The 12,656-nt window shown below is 37.1% G+C and overlaps 2 protein-coding genes across 2 annotated transcripts; both read right to left on the bottom strand.

Annotated features, from left to right (window-relative positions):
• Window positions 1-607: 607 nt before the first annotated feature.
• On the bottom strand, window positions 608-1,782 carry LOC147858100 (vacuolar protein sorting-associated protein 28 homolog 2-like). The gene is made up of 2 exons (XM_087327873.1): window positions 1,610-1,782; window positions 608-1,518 (listed from the first exon to the last, which is right to left on the bottom strand). The coding sequence occupies exon 2, from the start codon at window positions 1,330-1,332 to the stop codon at window positions 694-696; it is 639 nt and encodes a 212-aa protein (XP_087183999.1). The 5' UTR covers window positions 1,333-1,518; window positions 1,610-1,782; the 3' UTR covers window positions 608-693.
• Window positions 1,783-4,301: 2,519 nt separating this feature from the next.
• Window positions 4,302-9,344, bottom strand: PBF1 (N-terminal nucleophile aminohydrolases (Ntn hydrolases) superfamily protein). The gene is made up of 7 exons (XM_087327666.1): window positions 9,195-9,344; window positions 8,867-8,974; window positions 7,782-7,863; window positions 5,291-5,420; window positions 5,062-5,204; window positions 4,591-4,677; window positions 4,302-4,502 (listed from the first exon to the last, which is right to left on the bottom strand). The coding sequence occupies exons 1-7, from the start codon at window positions 9,227-9,229 to the stop codon at window positions 4,428-4,430; spliced, it is 660 nt and encodes a 219-aa protein (XP_087183792.1). The 5' UTR covers window positions 9,230-9,344; the 3' UTR covers window positions 4,302-4,427.
• Window positions 9,345-12,656: the final 3,312 nt, after the last annotated feature.

Consider the following 12,656-nt stretch of genomic DNA (forward strand, 5'->3'; position numbering starts at 1 on the left):
CCCAAATTGCTCCATAAATCAAATTGTCACGTGAGTAAAAAATCATCTATCTTCTTCATACTAACATAATGAGCAAAGATACACAAAGGCATGCCTATTGTCTGTATTAGGTAAGACCTACACTATTAAGGCAGTATATACGCAATTTTCAATATGATTTTGATTAATACATATACTGATATAACATATGAGCAAAAAACACCAAATTGTTTCAAATGGCAAACCATGCACACTTGCATGAGATACATCACAAAAACCTGTTCCCCCAAAGATGAAGGAAAATCAAATCCTGTCAATTGTCTTGTACATATTTTCATTACAGCAAAAGAAAAAAAGAAAAAAAATGAATTAGTCAGATGCGGGAGACAAGGCCCTCAATGAGAGAACCTAAGTAAGCCATCAATATACATTAAGCAATAAACAAAATGCGAACAAAATATGTTTATATTTCTACACTTGCATGAAAAAGAACTATTGAGATGCAATATGCCCTCAAAGAGGCTTTCCTGAGGACCTTCCAATTTGCTGCATACATCAATTGATAACAAGTGAACAATAAACATCAATTTGCTTCATACATCAACGATTGATATGTGACCAAAAAAGAAGCAAAATAAAACTTTATTGTCTGTACATTGTTACATGACACACAAGCAAAAACACAAAAAAAAATCAAAAAGTTTAAAAAAAAGATCACTTTGATGCACTAGGCAAGGCCTTCATGAAAGCATTATAGGAAGACTCAAGGTCAAAAAGGAGTTGTCTGCATTGTTGCTCAGTAAGCTCATCCGAAGCACTCATCCGGTTGAGCAAACTGATCCAATCCCGAGTCTTCACTTTCCCTTCAAATTCGGCTGGTAGCAAAGGCACGTTATTAAGGGAACCCAAGAGGTCCAGAAGAATAGGATGCACCTGATCCACTGCAACCATGTTAAGCTTCAAAGAATCCATGGAAGTGATGTAATGCTGGACGCATTCTGCAACTGCCATGGCTGACCCTGTCTCCATGGAAGAAGAAGTAGTAGTCTTGTGCTCGATAGTGGCAGGTATTCCGGAGGTTATGAGGCGGTTGAGGGCAGCCGGGCAATCCATCTTGTAATTGTCCATGAATTTCTCAACGTCAGGGACAGAGTCTTTGAGTGACGTCTTTAGGGTTTTGAATTGGGCGATGAGTTTGGTGCAAGCGGGTTCGTATTCTGAGGCTGAGATGGCATCACGGACATATGCTTTTTCGAGCTTCTCGGTTGTCTTTATGATGGCAAAGAGATCAGCAAAATTGTCAAACATTTCTCGCTCCCTCTTATCGCTCCATAGCTTCACCTCGGCCATCATTTTTATTGTTCCTGTATGAATATCTGTATATACTATCCAAAGGAAAGGAGAAAATTCTTCTCCCTTTCCTCTTCTTTCCGGTTGTTATATCTAGGTGCTTCCAGAAACCTTGATCGAAATTCTTCTGATTGTGAACGAAAACCTGACCTTGATTCTCTGGTGCTGAAAGAAACCCTATTCCTGAACCTAGAGGGCCCAAAGAAACCCTATCAGTTATCCTCCGGTCGTGAAAGAAACAAAATGATCTTGACTCTCTGGTGCTGAAAGAAACACTAACCTTGAATTCCTGATACTGAAACAAAACCTCTAATATTAGATCCCTTGGAGGAGGGGGGGGGCGGGGGGGGGATGGAACCCAAATCTCCGAAAAGGTTCTGGTTCTGAAAGAAACCCTAATTACCCTTGGATGTGGCGTGTCCTTTTTCTGTTCTCTGTTCTCTCTTATTTATACATAGTTGTTTGTCGTGTCTTGACCTCTTCCCTCTCTTAATCTTTTTATTGAACATTGGGTTAAGTTAGTTGTAAACTTGTAAGTCGTGTCCAACTTTCAAGATGTGTTGAAACCTTTTATGCTTGCAAGTTGCACATACCTAATTTGCTTTCCGATCCGGACAAAACTTCAGAACCAAATGCCCATTTGATCTTCATCGGCCACTTAACATGTCTTCGAGAAATGGCGTCTTCTTTCCTACGACAGAACCCCAAGTCTCGATTTCCAGGCTCGGCCGAGACACCCTGCTCTCGATTCATTCAGGACCCGCCTCGTCTTCGTGTCCACCCTGAATCCTGTCCCCTCTCTCTCATCTTCTATGGAGTGTTCGCCTCTTATAAGTTCTCAAAGACTATCTCGATTACTCGAGGCGTTTTGCATTTAGGTGTAAAAGGAAGTAACGCTTTTTTCATCTTCATACCCCACCGTTTAGTGTGGCGTGGAAGTAACCGCAATAAATAAAAACTGTAATGGTTACCACTTTTTGTTTTGATTAGTTGTTTTACCTGAGAGGCAATAGACAGTTTGAAAGGCAAAGGAACAAAAAAGATAATTCCCCCCACTCATAGAGAGTCTAAACATGATGTAATTTCTATGTTGTCATACCATATTTTAGGATGTTGTACATATGCACCTCTAGAATGAAATTCATTGTTCAATGGTGCATCAAACATTAGAAATTCGTGTTAGTCTCGCATTCAATACTCAAATCAAACAACTTCTAGCAAAGAATTGAGATTCCCTTTGCAAAAAAAATGTTGAAGACATAGGTCATTCTTAAAGTTGTTATGTTCCTCACACTCTTAACTCTTGAGGTATTCTTCACAATGGAATAGTGTACCTCTTCGGTAACCAACTTGGGGCCTAGTGTTCAATTGGCAAAACTAGGTTTTCAAACGTTTAATTACAACATAGGAACCATAATGAAGGGGATTCAAATAACTGATTTCTTTTACTAGTTGGTCATCTTCAACATATACGAACAATTCTAGATTATTTCTTCTACTAGTTTGTCTTCTTCTAGATTATTTAGTTGTTGAAATATATTAATATTTTTTCTACTAACCCATCGTATTTGTTGATCTACTAATATTTATTGTAACTAGACAAATTTATGACTAACATTCAACGTAGTAAGTTCAAATTATATTTGCCACACATTTTCGAGGTCAATGTCAACCTAATTTCCATCGAATAATCATCCTTTGCATGACATCTTGCCATCACTTTCTCAACCCATACCTTAGAAATCTTCAACAAGACCTTGTAGATGGAATTTTCATCTACTAACGTGAACAACACTCCGATATCCAAAAGAAGAATATTTTTTGGCATCAATTGGATTATGAGTTTGTACAAATTTGTGCTTGATTGTTGGGGTTGTCATTCCAAATAGGTTAAAATGAGAGTCGTCCAAATTATTACTTCATTGTTAGTACTAATATTCTTGTTTACAAACTGTGTTGTATCTCAAATTTGGAACTATATGCATCTACTTGAGGTAATTCTATGGGGTAAGAGGAACTTGTTTGTGGACCATGTAACTCATTATTGGGACTTAAGCTGACATTTAAATAATCCTATTGGTACAGAATTCAACAAGCATCGAGGATTATAAATTTGTAAATCTGCCATCTTGAAATCATATTCTATGTTCAATGAAAGGATACAAGAATATTTCATAATTTTTCCTTCAACAAGAAAATGATAAAAGAGACATTTCAATACAATCCTGACATGAAATTTGGTATATCATTTGATCCAAGTGGTTAATGGAGGAAAAGAATATTCATAAGAAAGGAAAGAAGCTGTCATCATTATCTATACAGGTGAAGACTAACACAATAACCTTTTTGACATAATTTTATGTTATAAATAGTGCTGCATGGCAGTACATACCAGAGTTGTTAGAACAAGTGTACCTTTCTCAATTCAAAGATCTATCTTTCATCATTCAGCCATCACTTCAATTCATGATTTGAGTGTGTAATTGATGGGTCATTAAATTTGACGTCATAGGTCAACAATTGAACTTTCCAAATAAAATATATATAATCAATTTGATCCATATAAAGCTACATTATATATTGAACACATGTCAGCAACCTCAACCCCATCCTCTCCACTTCATTTGATTGGTATGAAGCAATACCGTTGATTGAAGAGTAATTACATTACATGATCTATAATCCTAACAGGCTGAAAACAAATGTGAGCTCATCTGGTGCAAACTGTGAATGCCCATTCATCCTTGATGTTTCACTATTCAAATCATTAACAGCAAACCACTTATATGAAATGTAACACTAACTCTTCATACATTCTAGAAGAATCACATAAACTATATGTTTCACAGAATGGTAGGTGTCTTTAACTACTTCAGCAAAAACACTTATGAACAGCATGAAAATGAGTTGTGAAAATAAAACAATATTGTCAAAAACACTTAAGCAAAAGAAGACATCATTGGGATCAGCTAGAAAGTGAGCTTGTAATTTTGGCAATTATCTGAAAGTTGAAGATATTATCTCAAATTGTGGCTAGCAGTAATCGTGTGAAAACAACCCAGATTGTATCACATGAAAGATAAGGTCTGGCCTGCCTTCTAGTCCTTTCGAAGATCCATTACTTGGCGCTTTATACCATCAGCATTTACCACCACTATCTCCAACCCATCACCCTATATACAATGTAAAACAAAATGGCTTTAAAATTCATTATTTTTTAGGGAGAAGAATACACTGGATAGGAACAAGCTAGCTACATACTGTATAAATATCCCGCTCCGCTGCTGATGCAAAAACATCCATAATAAGGTCAACAGCTTCACTTTCAGTCAGAGGGGTAGCAGATTCCTGGATACCAAAACGAAATGGACAGTAAAGTTTGCTAACTTTCACTACAATCAACTCTACCTACAAAATTGTTGATCGAACACAGGAGTTTAAATACTTTGCATATTCCAAACCTGAATTTTCACCTTCCCATTTTCAGAGTTGATTCAGGTTTAACAGACAACATACTCACCATAAATAGCACATATTCCTATGTCTTGGGAGGACATGTTCATTAAGTAGGTTGTTTGGAGCTTTTTAGACATGTTCATCCCAAATTGCATTCAGAGTTATTTAGCCTCATCGGATATCATATATGGACATTTTAGAGCTTGACATTTACTTTCCATTAATTCTGTACACAATATATGTCTGCCCAATGTAAATACCATGCATGTAATTTACCTTTACTGGCAGCAGAAGAGGACTAGCTGATTGTAATTGGTTGTCAAGAACTGGCATGAGAAGCTGTTGTCCACTACCTTGGGAACTATAGCCAACACGTTCATATGATCCAACAGCATCATATGTAAAAACACAACCTTTACCTGCAAGAAGTAATCATAATACATTACACCTGCACAAATTAAATTTGATTGATGGAGGCTCTAACAGAGTGTAAAATCTTGTGTACCTTCGCTATCCAGACCTCCAAGGACATTGAAAGCATAATATGGGAAGAATCTTTTATAATACAGTGTGTTAGAAAGCAATTGAGCCATTGCTGGACAGCTCATTTTCTTACTGTGTTGATGCTGGTATATCTGCTTTACCAAAATAGCATTAAAAGACGATATTTTCCCTTGGAAACTGTAGCATTAAAATTATATATTATACAGAGATTACATATTATACAGAGATTACGAAGGTGCAATACCCACAATTACTAATGATAACAAAATAAAAACTTTAAGAGGGATGCTCAATAGATTTGTAGAGAGAGGAGCTGTGCACAAATGGCCAGAATCCAGGAGGTTATGGAAAAGATAAAAAAAGGCAGAGAGGCAAACAACTAAACCACCATCAAAATTATAATTATAATCCTCTTCTTCCTCCATCAAGATGAAGGAATGGAATTTTTGGTACATCTCAAATTAGCCGGGAGCCTGAACAAATTGAGAACCCAACACATTCAATTTCTGAGGGTGTCCAACACTTCAGCATATTTTCTTCACACAAGGTTCTGCATAGAATGTGATTGGAGATTCTTGCTTTAGTTTCTTTATATTCTTCATGCAGACTTCTTTAGTTTGTCAATTTATGGCCTATTGGATAGTAACTTCTTACTTTATTGGAGGCACTCAAGACACCAAGAAGCCAAAACTCCCGAATAGTGACAATTGTAGGTGTCCTTAGAATGAACTCTCTTCTATTCTTTGTTAGCCTTCTTCGGGCACTTTTAACAACACAAATACACGAAAATATTGTTGGAAATGAAGGACATAAAGGAAAATGAAGCTTTAAGACAAGTGGCATCAAGACATGAAGGACAAAGAAGGTTGCTTATGTAGATGTTGAAACAAATAAACAGCAAATTCCTTAATGTGCAATATAGTTAGATTGGCAGGGTCAAACAATAGGTCAAATCACATGTATGTGCAATAAGCACCAACTGGCAACACAGCCATGGAACCCAACTCGCTACGCAGAGCATGTGACAAAAATGCCTCTACAATGAAACGCAAAGGTCGAGACATTATCCTCTTACACAACCTCATTTGGTTAGGCATTCATCATGTCCATAAGCAGACATGCCACAAAACAGATAAGAGGCTATATGAGCAACATGTTGGCTCTTAGAAGATATTTCCAAGTGGTTGTTGGAAGTAATAGAAAAAAAAGTTGTAGTTCATATTAACACAGTTATCAGACCAGTTTGAAGTTGCCCGATATACAAAATACAAAGGAAACCTGCAAGCATCCACTTTGCCAGCCTTATCAGGAAAAGAAGAACAGGAGGAAAAGATTGCATCCTACTACAAGACAAGAGTTGATTCTGTAGCATAAAGGGCACCTACCATCTTCTCAATAAACCCAGCTTTCTTGCACTCCCACTTTATCTCTTGCTTTGTTTTTCTGAGGAAGCCGAGGAGAGGAATAAGACAGTCGGAAAACAAGATGGGCTGATATGAGATCAGGTGTATAATCTGAGGATCTTGTCCCTTTGGATATTGATGAAATTTGGTGCAGAGCAGGATGACTCACAAGAATGACAACCATACAAAATTTAAATTTTGGCATCATTACTCATAGAAACATGTATGGACATGATTGAAGATCCGATGATTTGTTGTGTGATCCAAATTAAACAGCAAACCAAATACACACATCTGCACTGTTCAAATTGGTCTAATTTCTCAATGGAGGATATGGAAAGCAGCAACAAAAGAAGAGTTTAAGAAAGCACAATATGTTTCTTGTCAATTCATTCCTCAGTAACTTGTTCCTATTGCCATCTTTTTCCCATGGCTATGTTGTTGGGAGGTGAGTCATACGTGATATCTCTATTCTGTATTAAGCTGTGAATAGGGCAATTTGTACTATTGTGACTCTTATTCTCAGGCAAACTAAACTAAGTAATTATATTTATATATTCGCTAATCCAGGAATTACTGAAATCCCAATCAGCACAAAGGCAAGAGATATGTAGTTGAAATCCCAAATAAAGATTATACAACATGAGTAAAGGAAGACATGATTGATGACAAAAGACCTCATTATAGCTCAAATCTAAGCTTTATGCAGATACTGCCCAGAAACGTGCAACAAATTAAAGACACAAATGGCCAACCCATCATATCTCATACAATAATGACAGAATTAAAACTAAAGACATATCATAGTCTGATGTTTCAGGAAGCACATCTCAGAATATCGACATAAATGAATGCAATGAACCAGAAGTGAAAAGAAAAGAGTATAATCACAATATTTGAGATACTCATGAGTAACATCAGAAATGAACTAATATTTGACAACAGAATGTAATGAAACAAATCATGTAATGAAAGACAAATGATTCTCAAGCAATGATAAGTGAATTTGTTCATACTCAAAATCAAGACACGTGCATAACATTCTAACATCTGAAAAAAAAAACTCTACTTTATTGCTCAGAATGCAACCTGATGTTTTGCATCAAGATTCTTTTGAAGTGCCCGGATATCTGCCTGAAAGCCTGACGAAGCTAAAATACATTTATCTGACCTGCAAAACCAGCATTTAAGGTTTAAATAGATGATGTGTATATACATATTGATTTGAAAGGAAATAGACAGTGCATCTATGTCAATTTTATTTACTTTCATGAATTTTTTGACAGAATGAAACATTGATAGAAAGGAACAAAATCTGACTTGAATAAATGTAGTTTCTGCTAAAATTACTCGCTTTTGTGGTATTTCCTGATAGTTCCATATTTTTAATAAATGAGAACGGAAACTTGGCACATTCTAGAGCTTTCTCAGTCACTTTGCATTTACATAAACTATATTCCAACAATTTCCTATTATCTAGTACATCAAACAGGAACTCTTCGGATTATATACAGGTATATTCTTATGGTATTTTCTAAAGCATTACCTATTATGCATGCATGAAAAAGCAAACTGCAAGCATACTGTATTGTACAACTTCACAACCTTTGAAATTGAGAAGAGAGGCATAGATATATTCATCAATAAAATTTCATATACACCACAAATACTGGCAACATAACAGGATAAGCATAATATCATTCCCAAAACCATAAGACAAATATTAATAAAGAACCGCTTCAAAAACACTGGAAATATAAGACATGACGATAACATAAAGATAACAATAGATAACCTAATAGTGCATTAAGCCTTCAGTCATTACATATACGTATAAGATAACAAGATAAGCATATCAAACTAATTTACAAGCAAACAACATAAATCCATATACATATACTAATAATAAATTTCCCAAACACTTGATTCACATACGTGAGGACCACAAAAAACTTAAAAATATCATTTTACCGAACATGTACAAGATACCAACAAACTATATCCCAACAGCATCTAACCAAATGTAACTACAAACCCGTATGTATATACGAGATAACAAGGAAAATCATAAAAGAAACGTTTTACAAATACTTAAAGGTGACGAAAAAATCAGGAAGCAAACGACTTATATATACATGGAAGAAATCTAGAAAAGCATTAGGAATGGAACTTACAGATTGCAGATCTTTGAATGATCTCTTGTGAGGATGCTATATCCAGTGGACAGCCTCGTGTCTGCGGCTATGACACAATAATTTGATCCAGCTATGGCGACACAGGTTCTGGGTGCGGGAACAATAAACAGAAACGTAAGATCAGGAAAAGCAAAAGAACTAGAAAAATACGAAACAGCGGAAGAAAAATGAAAAGGGAGGCAGGGGGAGGAGGAGGAGAAGGAGGAGAAGAAGAAGAAGAAGAAGAAGAAGGAGGGAGAAAAAAGAAGCATAAGAAAGTTCTTCTCATGAGAGAAAAGAAGGGAGATTTATTTATTTGCTAGTATACCCGCCATTGTTGTCGTAAGGACTCCACCTCGCCATCGCTAGTTCTCGATCTCTGACGCAGGCCTCGTTTTTCTTTCTGCTGCTGCTGCTGTGTCTTCTTCCGCAGGCTTTCAAAAATTGAAGCGAACCCACGAACGAAAAGAAGAAGAACACGATACAGTGAAAGAATTCATTACATTTACATACAGGCAGACACGCGTATACGTATGCGTATACCGTATACCGTATGTATACGTATGATGAGAACATTTGTCGTTATTTCCATAAATGGCCTTACTAGAGAGAGAGAGAGAGAGAGAGAGAGAGTTTATTATCGTCTTCAAGGTCAAATATGACAAAAAATATAGCATTTCATGTATTACATATGAAAATGAGTAGCAATTCTTGATGTTCAAGAACTTTACGAATGAACATGACAATTGAGAGAGCATTCGTGATTGTGACAAAAAAAATCGTGCAAGGATTGGGCTTCTTCGTTGAAGATGTGTGGAAAGCATAGTCAGATGTGATACTTAGACTCTCAAACTTCTTTAGGGCACACATGTATGAAGAGAGAGAGAGAGAGAGAGAGAGACCAAATGGATGTAGCTCAATTGGTAAGGTTGCCTAATGGTCATGGGTTCAACCCCTACATTCCGCAATGGCATCTAGTGAATTAAGAGATATGTATGAAGTAATAGAGAGGTGAGAAAATCAGGTTTCAAAACCAATACGTAGTGCTTGTAGTGTAATAATTGTTGGAGAATGTGGTCGTCAGTGCGGAAACAAGAACATCATGAGATGAAGAAACACCAAGTCGATGATGAAGGAGTCGATTGAATGGATTAGAAACAATGACAACTTAGCAAAGATCAAGAGACTGTGTGTGTGTGTGTGAGAGAGAGAGAGAGAGAGAGAGAGAGACTGAAAGGCACACAAGAGTAACTATGTTATTCACTCAAAAACTTACAATGGCAACAACAACATCAACTAGGTTACAAAGTTCAGTTTAAATATAAACTAAACTAGGGCAATTGCCCTTTCCAATATTTACAAATATGGCCTTGACCTAGTTTGTCCAATGGGATACTGTGAATACGTCCCTTATGAACCCATATTCGACACTACCCTGTAATTGGCATATACAATAAAAGTTTGTAAAAAGGAATGAACAAAAATCCAGATTTATACAAGGTTGTTGAACAAGTCGACTTTTGATCGAATCGGCAATGTCCAAAAAACAAGAAGCCGGATTGGCTAAAGCCGAAGGGACTTAGGTCACATCGACTAGTCCGAAAGTGAGTCCCAATCAAAGAGTCCGAAGCCAAGTTGGCTATGTTGATTGCCAAATCCCGAAATGTCAATGTCGAATGTCCGCAATCATCCTAAATGTCTGACTGAATTGGACTGATTTCTCTGAATGCCCATCTGGTGCCAAAGAGACCAAAAACGATATGTCGGAAGACACTTGGTCATCCCATTTGCGACATTATCAGTTGTAGATAACTTCTCGAGGCCAAATATCCCTAAAATGAGGCAGTCCCGAATGAAGTGATACCTCACGTCTATATGCTTCCAGGAGTTGTGTTGAATCGGATTTCTTGACAAAGTGACAACACCTTGACTATCGTTATAGACAAACGGAGTTGATTTGGAGTCGGCTTGTCGAAATGTGTGCGCCACTCGACTGAGCCATAAGGCCTCTTTCGTTGTGTCAGACGTGGCGACATATTCGGCCTCGGTTGTTGAAGTGGTCATGCACTCCTGCCACGAGATTGCTCCATTGCCGAATTTGAAGCAGTATTCGGTTGTCGACTTTCGGGTGTCCAAGCAGCTAGCAAAGTCTGAGTCAGTGTATCCAACTACGCCAAAAGTCTTGTTCGGGTCGAATAGGATGTCGTAGTCTTTTGTGCCCACCAGATATCTGAACACACTGCATTCCAATGAGATCGGGCGGGATTGTGCATAAATCTCCAGACAACTCCTATGGCTTCAGTTAAGTCTGGCCGTGGGGCGACCATCGCACTGATTTCATAATTTCCCCCTCCAGACCAGATGGTGGGCAATCCTTCTGAGCTAGACAAAGGCTAATTGGGGGTTGGGTCAAAGCAAAATTTGTCGATTGCATGTTGAAGTGTCCAATCTAGTCGGCTTGCGACAGAAGCAAATGTCGTCGATTCCAAAGTTGAGCATAATCCATACCTCATTTACATTTGAACAATCAGTTTTGAAATTGGTATCATTTTCATGTCCTTGCTTAATGAGGTAAAACTACAAAACGAGATTATATAGGGCTCGTGCCAAAATCGTGATCATATGTAAGCTTTAGGTGTTCTTGAGTAAAATCACTCAATGATTGTTATTGCAAGAAATATAGAGCACTTGCACTATCCTCTTTTTTAATGCGATATTAGCATATACTATATAGTGAATTATTTTATATCCTTGTTTAATCATTCTTTGTGAGCTTTCCTTCCTCATCATTAAGGTTTTTCATAAATAATCTAAGCCCAAACAAAACAAAAGTGTTTCAGACATAAAGATAGAAAGAGGGTGCATTGAAATGATGTGTCCTATTTTAATGGTGTCCATGCACTACCACAACAGTTATATGTATAGACTACAAGGAAAATATTTGACTATTCTCACAATGGTCACCTTGTCCTCAAAGGAGTTTATTTTATGTAAACCACTCTAACTACATCTTAGAGGGTTCATATTGTGATAGGACCCACACTATCATGGTAGGGATAATAAGGGTTTTTTGTATTTGTCATGTTGTTCTAACACACTGTGTGTGTGTGGTGCTTTAGTTTTATAAAATAAGGAGTGTGTGTTAAACAAGGGACATGTAGAATGCACATGACATAATATCAAGGGCTCTTCAAAGTTTTTCCATATCACCGATACACCTCAACCCATCGATAATGGTTGTGGATTATTATTGATATTGATTCATGGGAAAATCAGAGCCATGGGCCAAGTTGGCTGGCAACTTACCCATTTGTTGAGATGGTTAAATGAACCGGGGATCAATTCAAAGAGGAAGCTGGGGGAAAATCATGATACAACTTCGTCCATATGTAGGGACCAACAGAAAGAGGGAATTCTCAATCTTAGAGACTATCAGCACCAACTATGACTACAATTTCATCATATAAAACCCTTGAGTTTTGGATTGGTCGCAACAAGTATGATGGGAATTGATTGCAATAAGTGCCTAATTACTGCTTTGCAACCAATCTACAACCGTAGAGATTGTATTCCAAAGGATTAAAATGGTCTGTAAACCCATGAAACAATTTAAAGCTATAGCCTATGAGATACACATCTATGGAGTAAGTATTTCATGACCTTTTGAGACAATAACTTCTTTTAACTATGAGTAATTGAAGTACAAAAGGTGAGGCAAAAGGTTCACAACCAATGATATAGTATGCACATCATATTTTGGATGTTTTTTAGGGTTCATTGAAATTAAGTA

Source organism: Azolla caroliniana, unplaced genomic scaffold, assembly GCF_043228905.1.
Source record: "Azolla caroliniana isolate FFs.n. ecotype wild unplaced genomic scaffold, voAzoCaro1.0.p SCAF_11, whole genome shotgun sequence".
Classification (NCBI taxonomy): Eukaryota; Viridiplantae; Streptophyta; class Polypodiopsida; order Salviniales; family Salviniaceae; genus Azolla; species Azolla caroliniana.